The following is a 19,824-nucleotide window of genomic DNA, read 5'->3' as shown; positions in this document are numbered from 1 at the left end:
AGTGATAAATTTACCTAATGAGGGGGGACAAGTAATGAAAAACATTTCCCCCCCTCCAAGTTCCTCCGAAAGTGAGCTGGAAAGTGCTTTTTGCCTTATTAATATCACTATTAATTTGGAAATAAAGCTGATGACTGAGGAATGTGAGTTGCACCCCTCACTCAGCAGAGGTTGTCCTTCCTGCTCATCACTACCAACACCACCCCCTTAACCCGCTGTGTCTGTTTGCTAACAACAGCCCTCATTGTCAAGCCATCCAGGTCTGAATCCCTTCAAACGCACTCAAATCTGAAGCAAGTCCAAAGGCAGTCAAGTTTCACTGATGAAGTCACAGTAATTAAGGGCTTCTGAGGTTTCTTCTACCATTTGGCAAAGTTTCCGTTGCCGTGGGAAATATGATGACAAGACAGCGGTATTGTCTAGCTTGACAAGATCAAAAGAGGGCAGGAATGTTTTACACTGGGAAAAAAAAGCATTTTTACATTGTTCCACAATAGCGAAGAGCAGCTACATTTTCAGACACTAATTACCCTTGCTCTGGAAACAATACATCCAGCCAGACACACCGAACAAAGCTACAGCTGCTACAAGTGAGCGGGGGAGCAGAAGCTCTGCTCTCGCTGTGTAAATGGGAAGTTGCCTTTCCTTCCTGAACTACTTTAGCACAATATTCAAGCCATAATTTGTTTCTAATTATAGCCCCTTGGTTTTTCTTTTCCAGGCAGCTTAGTCCACCTGATGGTCTTTGACCACAAAGATGGTCAGAGCCAACCACCCCAAAGACCAGTCTTGTCCCAGGTCCCACTCTACCAGCAGACACAGAAGAGCATGCACCAAGTGATCTAATCCTCTCTGACTCACAAAACCTCCCCCCCTTCAGCAGTGCACACAGGGATTAGACTTGAAACCAACAGAACATGCAGTAAATGCCAAGTATGCACTCAAGTATTATTGATGAACCAGCACAGATTTCCTCTCCTGGGTTTTGATCAGTGCCTGGATTAATAAATAATAGATAAAGTTCTGCCTCCAAAAATTCTCAATGGGGGTTAGTGTTTCTCCATTCCTTTACTAGGATGTGGTGAAGAACAGGCAGAAAAAAGGGCTGTTTTGGCAGGTTGTCCTATTTTCTGAAAATAGCATCCTGTATTCCACCCCCTAACCCGTCTACAACATGCTTGAACAAAATCTACAACACCCACACATGTGCTTGCAAAAACCCAGAGATCCATTATCCTTCCATTGGGCTTTATTTCCCCCTCACTTGTTTCTGGTAGTCAAGCTGTCAATTGTATTTATTGTCTGTAAAGCAATGAGAGAAATACACTACTAGAAATTGGTTACTGCAGGTAACTCTCGTGAAAGAATTTGTTGTGAAATGTTTATCTGAATCTCCAAAATGAAGGAAAAATGAAATTTCAAAGTGCAGTAATGAAATGCACAAGGTCCCTTATAGAAAGTCAAAGTGCTCCATCGAGGCATAAGAATATGACAGGGGGCTTACCTTCCTTTCTCTGGGATAAAAAGTAAAGGTATTTCTTATAGTTAGCCCTGGAAATACTGTGGCTCCTTTGTTTCAGAGGACTGTGCTGATGTGCTGCCAAATTGCTGCTTCCAGTCAGCCAGTGCCTGGGCAAATGCCCCTTCTTCAGGTGCTAAATGTGTATTTTTTCATAGGTTTAGTGGAAGAAGAGTAACAAATGGGAGCCTTCCCTCTCACAGCAGAGCTCATTCCCATAAGACTTCTTTAGAGATATTACCTGCATTAAGAAAAATACTTTAAAAGTAACCTTTAATACTCAGGTGGAAGTAGAAATCTGCCTGAGGAGGAAAGGTTTCTTCTTTAAAGGAATTGAGGTCTCTTAACTCTCCCAACACTCTTCACAGCCTGTTCTCAAGGAGGAAGCAATGCACACAGTGCTCCTCACTGCAAAGAACATTTCTGCCTGTGCTGGACATCCCCACGTATTCAGTGCTAAATCCGAACCCCACAGCAATGAAGCCATGCTACAAACTTTCATCCACACAAAAACTCTTGCTAAGCAGTTGCTCTCAGTCCATATTTTCTTGCCAATTATAAACCATTATCCACTAATTCCCATAGGATCGAAATCTTTGCATGAAGGCATCCTGGAGCTGTTGAAGTTAGTCTCTTTTTGAGGCAGCCAGCCTATTAATACCACATTTGAACTGCTTGAAGTCAGTAATGCTGATTCCAACCCTTTCAACCCAAAGAGATGAAATGTTAATATAGCCCTGGATGGCTATGGGGATGTGATGGGCTTAGCCCAACAGTGGAACAACAGCTACTATGGAGGCAGCTACTCCCTGGCCCTTTTACACCTCTTACTCTGGCAAAACAAGAGTTGTCTACCCCTTTGCTAACAGTGATGAGGCTGTTTCTCATCCCAAGCCTGCTCTCTGACAGCTCTTTCCCCAAGATGAAGGAATTATCATTTACTCCAGCATTCCCATCCCCCATCTTTCCTACTGCCCATCTGCCACAATGCACATCTCAGTGCTGCCTGCATATGCCATATATTCGATGCTTATCAATATTCCCCAAGCATCTCAGAATTTTCCATACCTCATTCTACCAGCCCCGAGAAGCAACACCCCTTGAGACCACCGAGCACCCAAAGGTGCCTTCAGAACCCTCCTCTCCTTGATCTCCTCCCCTTCCATAGTAGCAGCATGTTAGTCCCACTTAATCCCTATAACAGCTCATTTTTCTCTGGAGATAGGAAATAAAAATAACATTCTGCTGACTCAGCAATCTAACCTTGCTCTTTTGTTTCCTTGATTTCTAAAGGAAGAAAGAATACAGCTTGCTGATCAAAGAGATTTGAAAGTATTTAACTTTGAATCTCTGTCCTCTCAATGAAATCTTCCAGTTTCTTCCAGAAAATATCCCAAAGCCTCTATCTCTGTAGAATTACTCAACACTACCAGTAGATTCACACAAATACATACTTCATCTTGAAAACATTTATTCCTAACTCCTGCCCTGGACATTTGAGCATCCTAAAGATCTCCCCTTGGTCACAGCTGCCTTCAGTGGCTTATACTTGTCCAGATGCATGTCGAGAGCAGCATCACTAAAAAACCCAGAAGAAGCTGCAGGGAAGCTAACCAGGAAAGCTGTAGCAACCTATATTTTCTTCTGGGTTATGTTCAGTTGAAACGATGGAAAATATTCTTCCCCCCTCCATAAATATTGCCCCCCTATATTTTCAATTTCTAACTGGTTGTGTTCCCAGCCCTCACTCGCACATAACTGTTGTGCAAACATTTGGCCAATACTATTTCCCTACAGTGCTGTTTTTAATAGGACAAGCTGTCAGCCACAGTTGCTGTCTCAACACCCCACATTGTGTGTGTTGTGCTGGGAGAGGTGGTAATTCCCCCAGCACAGGCAGTTTAGAGCAACAGGCACGTCCTCTGCTCCATCTCACGTCTCTTAACACAGGAAATCAGAGACCCTACAAGGCACTCAAGTCTCCAGAAAGCTACGAAACCCTTCTGAGGATGGGGTCTAAAGACATTGGAATAGGGACAACCACAGCAGTGGTAGGGAGAGGGCATCATTGACACATCTGCAGCTTGGCATCCCTGTTGCAGGACCCGCTCCCAAGGACAGGGATCACAAAGCTCTTGGAAAACAGCCTGCACAACAGCTTCATTGCACTCCTGGAGGAAGAACCATCCCGGATGCGTGCCAGCCATAGCAATGAACCTCCCCAGACTGTGCACGTAGCAGTGGTGCAAACCCTAGTACTCCATCGTAGCACCAAAAAAGAAATAAATCGGCTTGTTATAGAACACGCGCTGCCGGGAGTGCTTGGAGAGCTGAGTGGGTGATCCCAACCCCACTTCCAAGCCTACATCCAGACCCAGATTTATCTCCCAAGATATTTTCACAGCTCTTCTCAGAAACACATGCTTTTCCTTGCTGTGCAAGCAGAATACAGTGCTCAAAGACATGCTCCACTGGTCTTTACAAACCCAAACACCCTCTCGAATTGGGAACTGACATTCTTTTTGGTACAGACTGGTGGTATTGCTCTGATTTCCCTTCATTGAGCTATTTTCTTGGGGTGAACCACTTCCTAGTCATTGGGAAGTTTAGCTGGTACCTCTGAAGGAAGGTAACCCTGGATTGTCTTATAAAAAGTCATCATGTCAATGGAACAACATGAATTATAAAGCCTGGAAACGCCACAAGCATTGCTGCGTATGCAAATGTCCAATGCTGGCTGGTCTCACCATGAGAGCCTCACTCCATCCATAGCTCTTATGCCCCTCCAGCTGCCCTCTCCTCTGGACAGACACAGAAATCGGCTTCCAGATTAACAAGCCCGTGTTAGAACAGAACAAAAGCTTCAATATGAAGGAAGATTAATAAAAATCAAAAAATCTAGAGATATAACATAAGCAATAGAAAGCATAAAGCAAAGGCCTAAAAGCCAGCCATTGAATCGAATAAGATCATTTCTGAGAAGCGGGTGTACCAAATCCCTGGGCAGTGCTCTTGCATGGAGAGGTGTGGGAGTGTTGAGCCCCCCTTTCCTGCACCCCAACATGCTCTTCTGCTGCTTGCATCAGTTCTTGACACTCATGCCACCTCCAATCAGCCTCACCTTCCACAACCAAAGAGGTTATGAACACCATGTAAAATCAATCTAAATTCTTGCGCATCACCTGATGTTCGGCCAGAACCACCTGAAAGTATAAATCCTTTGCTCTGTGAGAAGCAGGGTTCACATACAGTTTAAACTAGGTCTATAAACCCTGAAAGCAACAATTTTCCCTCCAAGACCAGCTGAGATAAATGCAAGTGCAATTATGGAAGATGCAGCAACATTTATTCCTTTGTATACTTTAAAACTAAAAACTTTACCTTTGCATTTTAACTATAACTTTCCCAAATAAATTGTCTTAATGCACTTAAAGCAATCAAATTAAGTCCTCTGTAGAGTTTTATGGCATGACACCAATAAAACTCCCAGTCAAAATACTTTCATTCCAAGTACGTGTTAAATCCTTCTCCCAGGGAGCAGTGAGCTCAACTGGAGGCTGAGCAGCACACAGGGCAGGAGCCAAGGCAGACCTCTGGATCTGCTGTTGGACCTGTGGACAAACCACTGGCACCTTTATGCTTTAAAACCCATAAAGAATTGCTTCTGGGAATCCAGACAGGACAGCATGAGATACCTCACATAGTGAGGCTATGCTGGATGGGATCAGATGCCCACTGTCTCCAGAGTCCATTGAATAAGAAGAACTATCGCATTAAACTCTTGGCAAATAAATTCATGTAGAAGTCACATGTGAGAGCAGACCACAGACATCCCATGCACCCAGTTCCCTATGGTCCTGGGGAACCTTCAGTGCCTCTACACAGCAAATGCACGTTCAAGAGCAGGGAAAAGGGGAAGGATGTGCTTGATTGTCCCCTCACTGTCTGCTGTAAGGAATCAAATGCCAAACAAAGCAAAGCAGAAGGGTTTCTTTGATTTGCTTCTCTACTGGCAGCATGAAAACGTGCAAAAAGAAATTTGCAAGGGAAGTTGTAAAAAGCCTGACTTTTAGCAAAAGCCTTTGTGGCAGGCACAGATAAAACACCATCACTGCACAATACCGCAGAGACTAGTCATGAATATATATTAAAAATTCAGATGGTGAAAAAGCTGCATATATTAACAACCCCAAAAGTGACTTCCACTTTACGAACAGATTCTGTCTAGAGTATTAATGAATGAAACATTTTTCTCTCTCCAAAACAGTGTTAAGTATAAAATATAGCCTCTATGAAGCAGTCTGGATCAATACCATCCAAATTCATCAAAAATCCAATTGTATTAAGGCCAAAGAAAAATCTTTGGTAAATTGTAGAAGCTTTAAGAAGCAGAACTCTCCCTTTTCTGAACCAGACACCGTCTCCAGAAAGTTGCTACCACTTTCCTTCCCAATTTACTTCCCAGCCAGTTGTGCATCCAGGAGCTCTATGTCCATGCAATGTTTGTGCATGGATGTTCATAATAGAAGACAGCAGCTGATCAGTCTGTAAAGCTGCAAAGACAAACCTCCTCTGTGGCCTCAATTCAGCACTCAAGGATATGTTTGCTTCAAGCTTTAAGGGATTAAAAATTACAAAGTAGAAGCTGAGAACACTGAGAGCAACAATTGAGAAGACCTCAACATCTGGCTTTAAACAGAAAGAGGGTAGATTGAGATTAGATACTAGGAAGAAATTCTTCACTGTCAGGGCAGTGAGGCCCTGGCACAGGGTGCCCAGAGAAGCTGTGGCTGCCCCATCCCTGGCAGTGTTCAAGGCCAGGTTGGACACAGGGGCTTGAAACAACCTGCCCTAGTGGAAGGTGTCCCTGCCCGTGGCAGGGGGTTGGGACTGAATGAGCTCTAAGGTCCCTTCCCACCCAAACCATCCTGTGATTCTATGATCTGGAAAAGTTATCTTGTGTGCAGAGGTGCTGCCCTGGGACAAGCCCACTGGCTGGAGCAACCAGTCTCTCCCTGCTTGTGCAATGGACCGGGGACTTTACAGTTTTACACATACTGGCAACCAGATCTCCTTCTCTGACCTATCCATGCAACATACCATTGTGCGCAGCCCAACACACCAGTAACATGAATGAGCAAAGATTTTGCCACTTATGTAGCCACCCTTCAACTGCGGCTTCTTGGCTGTGTACAAAATAGTTTGGCACAAAAACAAAGCCATTCTGATCAGCTAGCAAGCTGTGAGGGTGGTAGATATTTCTTCCTTCATACAACACAATGCACCTATTGTGCTACTCAAAGAGAAGGCTAAGATGTGGCTCTATCAGGCTTCAGGTAGTTCTGTACAAATCTCACATAGGAACAAAGTGTCAAGTGCCTGGAAGCATCTCCCAGTCCCTCACTGGTGGGAAAAGGGTACTTGCATTTATCCACAGTTCATACAAAAGTGCGAGCTGTCAGTAATAACCATTCTTTGGCCAAGTTGCCAATCTTGATTTCTACAAAGTGGGTTTTGAAGACTGTAATTGGGGTCAGGAAGAGACACTCAAGACTAGAAAAGCCACAAAGTCATCCATATTTTTATCAGTTTTAATCAGACCAGGAATGATTTCATCAAACTCCCTGACAACAGGAATTAAATTGTACATTGTGCTCACGGACAGCCACTACTGCAGACCACGGCTGTCCAGGAACAAAAGCACAGACATTTTCTCCCATTCTGCTATCCTCTTGGTCTAAAGACAGTATTCCCAGAGCTAGTATGGTCCTTGAAGACCCGTGGATACTGGAGAACACTGATTTGCAGATTTTAGTTACTTCAGTAGTCTGTAGCCAAGCACAAGTAAATAAAAATCCTGCCAAGTCTCTAGATTATGGCATTCATAGGGCCATAGAATAGGGTTTGGGTTGGAAAGGACTTTCAGATCATCTAGTTCCAACCCCTTGCCATGGGCAGGGACACCTCGCACTAGACTATGTCACCCAAGGCTCTGTCCAGCCTGGCTTTGAACACTGCCAGGGATGGGGCAGCCACAGCTTCTCTGGGCAACCTATTCCAGTGCCTCAGCACCCTCAAAGTAAAGAACTTCTTCCTTATATCTAACCTAAACTTCCCCTGTTTAAGTTGGAACTTTCTAATAATAAACAGAGCTGGCTGCAAAAAAAGTGAAATATTCTTTCCTATTAAAAACTGTGTTTATTCAAAGCTGAAAAGAAACATTCGTTCTGCAGACCTGGATCACCTTTTCCCTTTCTCAGGAGACAGTGTAAGAGCAAACAGCTCTAAGCTTATTGATTAGAGTGCTCAGCTTGGCTATGTGAGCTCACATTCCGGTTGCTCACACACTTGTTGCAGTACGAAAACTTGACCAAGGTCTCCAATTCCTTCACCGCCAGGGAAGCATTGTACTGGGGCCATGCTATAAGCAAGTCCAAGTTCTTGTGTTCATGTCACTATGGAATAAAATCTTTTTACTGGGTTTCCATTGGAAAGCAAGTATTTTGAAAAAATTGAGCTGCAATTTCCTGGTCAGCACTAGAAATTCCCAGAATGTACAAATCAACTCAGAACACACTAACATCTGCATTTCCTAATTAAAAACATCTTAACGCTTCAGTCTGGTTTGCATCATTAGGTCACAATTAAATATGAAGGGACCTTTGTGAAGGTGTCACAATTAGAGATATCTGTATCCTAAAAGATTTATTCCCTGAATTTTGCTCAGCAGGGTACAACATTGGGCTCCTCACTTACATACTTTTCAGTTTTCACTAATGGTGGTTAAAACCTAAAAGTCCTTGTTAGGCAAATGTACTCAACAAGAGTCCAAAATCAGGTACAAAAAGCACTGCTGAGAACCAGGTTTGAAACTGTTGTGGAAGAAGCTAATTAAAGCCATAACCCAGCCCATCCTAAAGAGCCAGTTTATATAGTCAGGGTATTGCTGCAAATCTCCAGCTTCGCTGGTGTACTATTGAACACCTTTCCTTGTCAGTTCTCATTGTAACCCCAGATCTGTAGTGCTAGATGAGGTGGTCACAGTTCAGCAAGAAAAGGGACTAAATTGATGCAGCTTTCATAGACCAATTGATTGCAGAGCCAGAAGGGACCAGGCAGCTTATGATCTTTGCTGCTGAACTTCACCTGACCATCCCTGCAACTCCTGTTTGTGCAAAAGCGCAGCTTTACAAAACACATCAGGATTTAATCTGAGGATTTTTTAATCCAGTGAGTTCCAGGATGGAGATTTCTCCCTCCATTAAGCCGGAATGGGTCATGCAGAGTTTAACCAGTGCCTCTCACCTTCCCGGGAGCTCTGCCAAATCCACCTGGGAATTGGAGCATCTACATTTTGGCACAGAGCACAGCTGGAGCTAGTGCAACTTCCACTTCCATCTACCCACAGAAGCGTTATGAGGCCGTGATTTGCCTGTGCAGAAAGAGCATCTTGTGTGTGAACACATGCCAATTAAAACATGAACCTTAGGTAGTTTAACTGACTAGATGACTTCATTCCTTCCTATCTCCCACCCTCAACTGGTACAGCAGCCCAAGGCAGCTGGGAGGAGAGCCTGCCATAGTTACCTGAAAGGCAGCACTGCAGGCAATTACTTTGCTTGAAGACTTAGTTATCATCAGCAGCTCCTGGTCTCCCAGCTATAACAGACATTTACAATCTTTTGGCCAAGATAGTTTTTCACTGAATTCTGAAGCAAGATTTACTACAAATGGATAATAATAATAAAAAAAGGCTAGCACACTCTGGCACAGAAATATGCTAATATTATCAGAGGCTCTTTCCAAAGAAAGTTAGTTGCAAAGCACAGAGTTAGCTGCTTTCTCCTTAATTATCATCTGTAGCTTCTAAGTAGGCAATTTAAATCTGGCTGTCATATTTCAGCTGAAAGACTAGCCTACCCATTGCATGCAGATGAGGCATACACTTTAAAGGGTGCTCAATGGGAATGTCTTTATTCAAATGAGGTGCTTAGAGGATAAATGAAAAGCTCCCATGAAATACAATTTCCTTTTCCTTCAGAAGCAAGGATTACTTCAAGAGACAGATTTACTAACACACTGGAAAGATACTAATAGGTGATTTAAAACAAAATAGGAAACAACATTTGTTTTGCTCACTGCTGTAACACAGAGATGCTCACAGACCTACTCTTGCAGCAGGCTTTCACATAAGCACCACAAAGCAGTCCCATTCTGTCCCACTAGTACCTGTGTCTCAATTCTCTTAACACCTATGCACATACTTACCTTAACCATTGATTTATGTGAGACTGTGTTTAAAATGTAATCATTAATCCTCTGGGTCAATATTTTCCAAGCAGCTTGCAGGATGAGTGCCACAAGAAAAGGCAATATATGAACTCCAAATGAATTCCCATTCAACTTGGGAATATACTGTGTATGCAGGCTGGGCTAAAGCACCTCCAAAAGCTAAAGGCAAAGAGATTTTAGTTCAAGATCTGTCTCAGGACTTAACAGACAGCACATTTATGGGGTTGTATTGAAATGCTTTTCCCCGCTGCAGCGCACAATAGGTGTACTATTCAAAGTTACTACTTACTATCAAAATAAAACCTATGAATAGCAAAGTACATGATAAAAATGTTGTTGTGATCAGAAGAAATTATTAAAAATAAACAAATAGGACCTTCACCAGAGCCGTTACTACAGAAAAAATATTGCTTCAGGGCACTTGGATGAGTGACAAATCCAATCTGAAAGGGTGATGGACTGTGAGAGCAACAAACAATTCCAAGATGCTGGCTGGTTTTTTCCCCACTCAAAGAATCGTTACTGGGGTGAGGGTCAAACTGATGAACATCCTAATGTGTGCCAAATTTGCAACATAACGTACCAAGTACAGATGCTAATGCTGAGAAAAACTGCTAGTGTGCGACCAGAGAAATTTGTTCCATATTTGACTTTATGAAACTTTTGAAATACATATACAGGTACCAAAAAAAACCAGAAAGGCTGGTTTATGCTTTAAAGCATAAAGAGGTAAAGAAATCCTTTGTCATAAAACTAGAATCAGGCAAAACTGAAAGAAAACTGCGGGTGATTATTTGAAGCAGCCTTATGACAATCAGTTTGGGCATGGAAGAGTTATGGCAGAATATGCAGAAAAGCATGGCAGAGCTCCAGAAGACACAGCTGCAGGGTGTAGGGTTTGGACTACAGGTTTCTTTGCATATTACAGGTTGACTACAGGGTCATGGATGTGGGTTGGAGGAAGCTTAAGTGAATCAGTGTTGTTATAAACGGAAAAGCACCCATCTCACCTCATATTCCAGGAGAGATGGTGGAGCCAGATTTAGGTTCAGTTACTCAGCAGTTACACTGGAGGAGCAGAATTAAACTGGGAAAATAATTGGATTCTGGCAGAAATGAGAAGCGACTGCCTTGTGCAGGGTGTTTCTTTGGTGCTTCACAGGTTCCTGTTGCCACAGGTACAACAGCAGTAAGGTAGTTAATGAGCAAAGACCAACTATAATTTTATCATATACATCTTGATATTTTAACTGTACCCTTTGAAACTCCCCATCTGGTGGAACTAATAATTTCCCTTGAATTCATTTATACTGTTTGCTGGAGACTGTTGCAGCTTGTAGGTTGGGGCTGAGAAAAATCTCAGTAAGGCAATATGGAGATGCTCGTTGGTTTGCAGAAGCGTCTGGAGCTGCCTGCTATGGAGTGTGGTGCTTCAGTACATTCAGAACCAGGCTGAAGCTACATGAATTGCTGGTTTGGCAACTGGTATGTTTTAATCACATATCTCCAGACCCCATCAAAAGTGATGTGCCCCAGAAGCACATGGCCAAAAGTATGACCTTCCTCTTTTCAGAATGGAAAACTCCCTCCCAGTTCATTTCTTGCTTTAATGGGGACATTTGCAGGCTCCTTCAATCTCATTCCCAAAGCATCCAAGCCCTCTTGCTTTGCCAAGCTGTCCTGTTGAGCTTTACAATTTTGTTTACTTGCTTAAAGCTCTTGACACTTGTCATCAAGCAGCCAAGGTCTAGCAGTTCAACGTCTAGAAGAAGAAAACAAACTCAAACTCACAGCAACAGGAATGAAAGCAGCTGGTAGTACGGCTGCATGGCTTTCTTTGTTTCAAGTCATGCTGGAAGGCACAGCTCAAAGCAGCACTCAGGTATTCGACTGCTTCAGTGTCATTGCTGACAGCCACAACAGCACTGCAGTGTCAGATGCTCAGCAGTACCTCTCCTTCCACCTACATACCCCCTAGCTGTCAGCCAAAAGTCAGATCACTGAAGGCATTTGAAAGGAGAATGCTATGTGAATATGGATTTATTCAGACCTGGACGCAAGACAACTGGTGGGAAATGCACCTTACCTACAAAGCCTACATTCCCATGCAGGGAGATGAGCTTCAGGATCACAGCTGATGAGGGACCCTGAATTTATCATGCCTGCTTTCTCTAGGGGTATCAACTGCTCTAATAAGAGATGTTCTCTTTCCCAACTAGTCTCACTTCTGGTTTTAGAGCACCCCTTCTCCATTCTGTTGAAGCAGCACTGGAGAAAAGCAGAAAGAGCAAGTTCATGAGGAAGTCACAAGAATATTTAGATAAAACAGTAAAATGACACCATGTTCTACAGGTAGCACTGGGCCAGATTTTCCTGGCACATCTCTGCTACCCCACATAGTCTGTACATCTTTGGGCACTTCTTGCAGGTGCCTCAGGTTTGCACAAAAGTTCCAAATGGCAGAAAAAACTGAGTATCTTCATCCTTCTCCCAAAACACCAGCTGGCGAAGTGTCATCTCCCTTCTCACCTGCAAATTACAGGTATATCTATACCATGTGGCCAGCCATCCTACTGTAGGTGCCACACACTCAGTGCATGCTGAGCACACACAGCCACAGCTGGGAGCCACACAGACAGTTCAAGGACCAGCTACAGCCTCAGCTGGATCCCTTCTGCAAATAAACCCTATTTTGAATCATCTTTCCGACATGCTGGAATAACACAACTACTCAGCAATTATTTCCAGTTTTCTAATAAGCAAAACTGTGGGAAACTGCAGATCCAGCCACTTTCTCCTAGAAGCAATAGTTGATGTGCCTCGTAAAACACCAGGAAGTACTTTTTGGCTACTCCTATCCATTTTATTAACTTTTTACAAAAAGTACTATTTCATAATCATGCAAACTAAAAGCACTTTACTGTAGGGTGTAATCTGTAACGAATGCTGGAGAAATGACCTATTTGGAAGTGAATCAAATTACAAATTCATATAACTCAATTTTCAGGATCTCTCTCATGCATACTAAGCAGAAATGAAAGAAAATGCAGACAAGTTCAAGACAAAAAATAAACATCTGTAATACCAGGAAATGTGCCTCTTTGGAGTAATAAATAAAATAATCAAATTCAGTTTTCTCTGTTTGGAAATTGCTGTATTTTAGAACATGTTAAAAGAAGTAGATACTATTACATCTGGTCTGTGCAAAGCAATCATAAGCAAAGCAGGATGTGATTTCACAAGGAAGCAAAATGATTTGAGTCATAGTGTACTAGACTTTAGATTGGATTATGCTTTTCTTAATCATCTCAATTCCTCAAATAAATCACTTATATAGAAGTGAAAGGTTTCTAGAGTGGACTTGACATCTTTAAAAACAGAAGACTCCGGATGTTCTTTTGAAGCAGGATCCTAAATGGCATGAACATTTTTAATATAAATATATTTATTTATATGTATATTTAACCTTGTTACGGCTTTCAGATGTACTTAAACAAAACTGGTTTCCTAAGTCACTAGGTTCCAAGGCTTAAAGCATTCAGGCACCAAGAGACGCAGAGAGGCAATTAGTGGAATTTTCAAAAGCATTTCAACATTATGGTTCAAACTTGTTTTGAGTTTTGCTTCCCCTTCCCCACAGAGTAGCTCTTCCAGATCTTTGTTCCTTCAGTGGTTGGGAATCCTCCTTCATTTCCATCTTAGTTAATAGCTACACACCACTTAATGTATAATTTATCCCAGTCTTTCTCTCGGGCCAATGTGTTTTTGTTCCCTTTCCTTGCTTTCCATTTCCCATTCCCGAGCTGTCCTGGCCTTTACACAGCTTTGTATGCCCATAACTGCTCTCTTCTCCTTCACTAAGCTCCCATTCCAAGAGGTTCCTGCAGCCCCATCCACACCAGATCTAGCCAAATCCATCCCTCCTGCACACCCAGAGCTTTAAACAACAGTGAGGAAAACGCTGGAGCCCCAGACCTAGCGTTTAATCAAAACTTGCTATAAATGATGGCAAACCCCATTGAAAATGGGCTTCACATGAGCCCTGAATGCCTGCCTGCAAGTGCACCGCCACGAAGCAAGCCGAGTTACCTGAAGGGGTAGGCAAAGGCTATGTCAATGTTGAGGTCACTCTCTGACTTGTTTGCACAGTCCACACTGAGGCGCAGCTCTCCAGAGTACCCACCGCATGTTGCAAATGCAAAGATTGCAAAAAGCTGTCAAAAACAAACAACATTTTTGTTTTATTTCATTTCAGCAACCCCCACAAGCAGATCCATGCAGCAGCTCTCACTGCAGCACCAGCCCCCTCCGGTCAGGTCTATCCATCACTCCATGCACTCAAAGCATTGCATTACATTACTCCTGTGCCCTTCCCAAAAGCAAATAAAAAGAACCACAAAACACAAAGCTCTGCTGCCAAATGTAGACACAAACACCACCATTTGACTGTGACAGGCATCTCAGCTCTCCCCTCCTGTCTTGAACCCCATTTGGGATTCACAACCCAGGCAGGCTATTTAAATCATCCCACTGACAGACAAGCTTGGACAAGAGAAGGATGAATATTGACTGAGCATAATGAGTCAGCCTTAACCCAAATGAAACACTGGCAGAAGCATTTAGAAGGAGGAACGAGGAGTAGCAATAGTAGACCAAGACAGTTCATATGGCCGCCATCCCATTACATGGCAAAACACAGAATCACATTGCCCCTCTTCCATTTCTGTTATGACTTAGCAAAACCCACAATAATTTATTTCTATTTTCCTAAATTACTACCACAAGCCAAAATGGGTGCAGAGATGTAGTAAATTGACGTCAAAATGGGAAAAAATCAAGACTTGGGATAAGCTCAGGCAAACCACACAGGAACGAAGAGCTTGGGTGGTTTTGATGTATCTTAATCTTCCAGGAGAAGGTGAAGGAGGAATTGTGCAGGCCAAAGAGACATCAGCATTTATATTTGTGTCAAGGGTTCAAACTCTTGATATGAAGTGGAAGCAGGCATGGGTGTCTTAAAACATCATTGATGCAGGCTTCCTCGGAAGACCCTGAGCAGAAGCGAGGACAGTTCACCTATACAGTTGTAATTTAAATTAAAGGGCAGGTTAGATTTTGTTCATTGTAGCACTATAGCTCTGAAGCAACTCCATCAGCTTAAACAGAGTTACTCTGAGATCCACAGTGGGGCGGATATGGGAAATGACAAATAAACATCCAATCCCAGACACAAATAAGTTTAAAGACAGCAATCCAGAAGAAACAAACAGTGTGCACAGCTGGCACATGTGTGCATGTTCTTCGACATTGAAAAATTATACAGCAAATGGATGTAATCACAAAATAAAAGGCTGAATGATTCAGTAAAAGCAATACACACATATAATAATAGACCTATCCTTGCTGCACAAGGCTTTGTGAAACACACTGTTAACCTTAGCTCTGCCAGTCCATAGCAGGAGCAAAGCCAGAGGTTTCAGCAGCCTCCTTAGACTTTGCATGTGCATCTTTGCCCCAGAGACAGCCAGGTCACAGGGATAACTCCTGAGCACTGGGGCAGGGAGAACCACCCCGACGACACAGTAATTTGCTCAATAGAGCACAGAGAACAACAGGAGAATGATCTACCCTGATGTTCACGTCTGATATGACTGGAGCATGTCACTCAGGATAGATTTGCCAAGGTATTTAGGTGCCCAACGCTAAGGAAAGTTATTAAGAACTTTGAATCAATTCTTCATGCTGAGCTTGCTGGGGAAAAAAGGAAAGCTGAATTTTACTGTGAATTGACTTATTAAATACACGCCATGAAATAAATGTTTCTACTATAAATTGAATAGTGTCCCTTCATCCTAAATGAGATACTTCCTCTGTAAACATAAGTTTCTGTCCTTACATGTAGTACAGCACTGAAAACCAGTATTAATCATCTCAGTTTAATTTGCGAGGTGGTGTCAGAAAACAATATATTAAGGAGAACAGGAGAGATTAGTGCCGACCTGTTTTCTGTCCTAATTAGTGGAGTTGCAAATGCAAGTGCTTTGCAGATACATAGGGAGGCACAAAGATTAATGCAGTGATATGTAAGGAGGGAACAGTAAGGCTGTGATGCGAGACAGACTGTCCATAAAGGAAAAGCCACCACTGCTCAGCATGGGATCAAGCAGAGGAAAGACATACAATTGAAATGCAACTCCTTTAATTAAGTATTGAAAATCAGCATATGTGCCACCATGTCTATTCACCAATGCCACGGAGCCATGCCCAAAACCACAGCCCAGGCAATTCCTCCTGAGAAAGAATCTCCTCCAGAGTTTCTAGTTTTCCCTCTCCCCTACTGAGAGCATCTTTACAGCTGCCTCAAGCATCTGAATCTCAGTCACTCACAATTGAGCTCCAGCCTTTACTCACCATTTAACCCCATGCTCAACTCTTAACAAGAATTTTTTTAGATGCTTTCAAGTCAGCAAACCCTTCAGCCTCCTTCTTTTTCAGCCACAACCCTCTGTCTCCATCCTTGCTCCGCACACACTCTGTTACAAGCACCCAGGCAGCACCCATAAGGCAGGTGGGAAAGAAAAAAGGGCTCAGCTGGAGATTTTTATACCAAACTTTAGTACGGCCCCAGCCAGCCCGAGCTTGGCTTTCTGCCGCGGCTGGATCAGATGCTGCTAACGGCTGGGGGGCTTGCCTAACGGCTGGGATCACCCAGCTGCCAGTAATGAGTGCTGAGGCCATGCAGCACCTTTTGGAAGCATATTTGTGTTTTGCGTTGGAGGAGAGCAGGGCTGTGAATCAGTGGTATTTCCCTGGGGTATCTCGGCCAAGCAGCAGGGATAATTCTCTTCTCGCCCAGGCAATCTTTTCCTCCTGCCTCTGTGTTTTTCCTTTCTTTCCCCCACAAGTTTTGCTGCTTTACATTGTCAGTGGAGTGAGTGCAATAAACCAAAATTTACTCATCAGGTTTTGTGCACACTGTAATTCCGTGGCCGTTGTTTTAGGAATGCTGTAAACACCACTGTATTTTATTACAGCAGGATTTGTGTAAATGGCAGTTGTAAACTCCATAATGGGAGCTTTATGGGCCAGATTCAATAAAACCTCCATCTGCTAGATAATTTTATTGAACCTGGCCTCTCCAAAATTGAAAAGTTTATGGAGAAAGGGAAAGCATTTCCCTATGTTCCTATTTATACTTTGTCTATAAATCCACACATAGTGCTAGCCCCATCTGCGATGTGCATGCATATTGCTTTTCCTCTTCACATTAGATAAATCTCCCCAGCACAGAGTTACCTCTGGTTATCACATGGCTCAAGGCTCAGTCCCAATGGCCAGTGCTGTGCCTGCCTTCCCTGCAGCTACAGCTGGGAGAAACATGAAGCCCATGAGGCAACAAGTCCGTGCTGTTCCAGGCTGCTCCTGCAAAGCCCAGTCATCCCCTGCACATCCCACCCCTCCTGCAGCAGCGGGTATTGCCATGCAACTGCAATGCAACAGAGAGGTTGGTGCCTTCACAGCCAACTGGAACCTTGCAGGGAAATGGAAAAAGCCTTTCCCTAGCCTGGATCCATGATCCGTGTTCGATGTGGGATAACACCCCATGATGCGCGCTATGGAAGCAGTTATCAACCCACCTGATAAGGCCATAGACTGGAGGGAGGGGAAGGAACGGGCATTATTTGTGCTCCCCAACATGGACCAGAACAATGCGCTTCTCGTGTGTCCAGTCCAGCCTGACTGGAAGATCACCCTTCTTCCATATGGTTTCAGACACATCTCTAACAAGGCATCACATCTCTGAAGCTTTCAATGCCTTTCTTTATCGTCATTAATGCCCTGTTCATGTCATGGCGATACTCCTGTTATGACCTTCCATCGCTGGCCCACATTATTGCTATATTTCTGTAAGGAATTCAGATAAATCCCATGTTCTAACTTAATCTACAGGATTTATACTTTTTATGATACTGTGAAATAATAAACAGCCTTCCCTGACAAATCAGATTAGCATGTTCTAAAGATCAGTTGGTTCCTCAGTTCTTTGAGGAAAAATAGCAGGAAAATATCCAGCAGAGCACGTGCTTCTCACACCAGCACAGGGAAGGCAAAGGTTCATCAGCTGATTTACAGGATCAGCTGGAAGCCCTCCTTCTTCTGATGCCAGGCTTCAATGCAATGGCAATGGATCTTCTAATTCAGTACTCAGGAGCTGTGATTTATCCAGAGACCAGGCTCAAGGCTGGTCCCCTCATTTCTCAGCCCAGCCATCCTTGGTGGCTGAGAGCTTGGGGTGTGTGATGCCCTGGAGATGCTGAAATCCCAGATGTGCATTAGACACTTGGCAATGCCTCAGTATGCAACCCTGGACATCCCATCCCCACTGTGGATGGGGAAAGTAGGATGATTTCCCACTGCTTCTCTGCGTTTGGCTTTCCGACAATTCTTCAATGCCTGCTGAGCGACAGGCTTGCTGTGTGCACCAGGAGAAGGCAGAATGATTCCTGACAAAGCGAGTTAAAAGGCTTATGCAGAACATGTTACAGCTAAAACATCCTGTTAGGAAGATAACGCTGTCATTTAAATTGATGAAACTTTTATATAAGCCACTCGTTTTTTCCGTGAGCACGTCTGCCCCGTGCAGCAGCCTTTGGCAGCTCGCTGGAAGACGAGATGGAGCCGTCCTGGGAATGCATCCTAAATCTATCCTGGTGCAAAGGGGAGATACCCGCTCTGCCTGAGGGCTCCGCAGTGACTCCTTCAGTATAGCAAGATATTAAAAAGAAACCATGTCTGTCTTGCCTGGAGCTCAGAAAGAGGTGCAAGGGACACGTAGCTCACCATGTGGGTTGGTGTTCTATACTTTTCCTTGGGGTTGAGGGAGGAAAATGGGAATGAAGCTGCTGGATGCTTTTCCAGAGAGGTCTCCCCTGGCCCCCCACTCCTGCCCAAACACTGAAAAGCCAAGGGGAACTCCTGACACTTTCCCACTCTTTATTAGTCATTTACACATTCCAAGTGGTTTACAAAAGACATATTTCTTTGGCATCATTTCTGGATGTAACACTTCCCTTTCTCTGGATGGCCATAATAAAGACTGCAAAATGTTTGCCAAATGCTATATTGCTTTACACTTTCTGCCACTCACTATGGCCAATGGTGAACATGAGAGGGAGAACAACCACCCTGGAGACGTCCCCCCGCAGCCAGCATTGCTCACCCAGCTGAGTATCTTGTTAAATTGAGATCGTTTATTTATAGAGCAGAACCAGTAATTGAACATTATTATTAAGGTTGTAAAGGGAAGGTTCAAAGGCACTAAATGACTGTACAGGAAAGCATTTACTGCAGAGCTGATAGCCCAAAATATGTCAGCAGTGAAGGATTAGGAAGCACTCTCTCCTCCAGGTCTCTGCCTGTTTCTTTTTTAAAATCTGGCATTCTTCCTGCACGGATCTGAGCTGCAGACTTCCTGGAATCACTTCTCCTACATACGAGCCTTTGTGCACTGGAGATTATCAGATTATTGACTTTGGGATTCCTAATTATATCGACTTGACTGGTTGATGAATTGGAGGTGGATAGCATCGCAGCTGATGCAGTGCTGGGGGTTAGGCGATGACTAGCAGGAGTCATTTTCCTCCAACAGCTATACAGGCTGAAAGCTGAAATATATTCTGCTCCTGCTGAGAAATAAACCCTAAAGCAATTGTTCACTAATTGCTGGGATTTAGTGTGCCTCCTCACAAATAAACTGCAGCATTGCAAAGAATAATTCAGTGTCTTGCCCAGACCTGGCCTTCATTGAGGGAGAAGCCCAGGGATGAGGTGACGTCTCAGAATTTGGGGCTTGAAGAACCACATGTGCCCAAACTTCCCAAGTGGTGCCTTGGGTTTAGCACTCAAATGGCTTTTTTGCCTTAGTCTTCACTACGAAGGTGGTAGGACTTTGGCACAGGGTGCTCAGAGAAGCTGTGGCTGGCCCCTCCCCGGCCGTGTTCACGGTCAGGATG

The 19,824-nt window shown here is 43.7% G+C and overlaps 1 protein-coding gene across 1 annotated transcript in view; it reads right to left on the bottom strand.

Annotated features, from left to right (window-relative positions):
- SYNPR (synaptoporin) overlaps positions 1 to 19,824 on the bottom strand; it is a 44,380-nt gene that overhangs the window by 15,429 nt on the left and 9,127 nt on the right. The window contains exon 2 of the mRNA XM_010019954.1: positions 13,901 to 14,025. Within this exon, the coding sequence (XP_010018256.1) occupies positions 13,901 to 14,025 (125 nt within the window). The remainder of the gene's footprint in view (positions 1 to 13,900; positions 14,026 to 19,824) is intronic.

This window comes from Nestor notabilis, unplaced genomic scaffold (genome assembly GCF_000696875.1).
Source record: "Nestor notabilis isolate BGI_N333 unplaced genomic scaffold, ASM69687v1 scaffold9148, whole genome shotgun sequence".
In the NCBI taxonomy this organism is placed as follows: domain Eukaryota; kingdom Metazoa; phylum Chordata; class Aves; order Psittaciformes; family Psittacidae; genus Nestor; species Nestor notabilis.
Note: the sequence above shows the minus strand (reverse complement) of the source record. Positions and strands in the feature narration are given on the sequence as shown.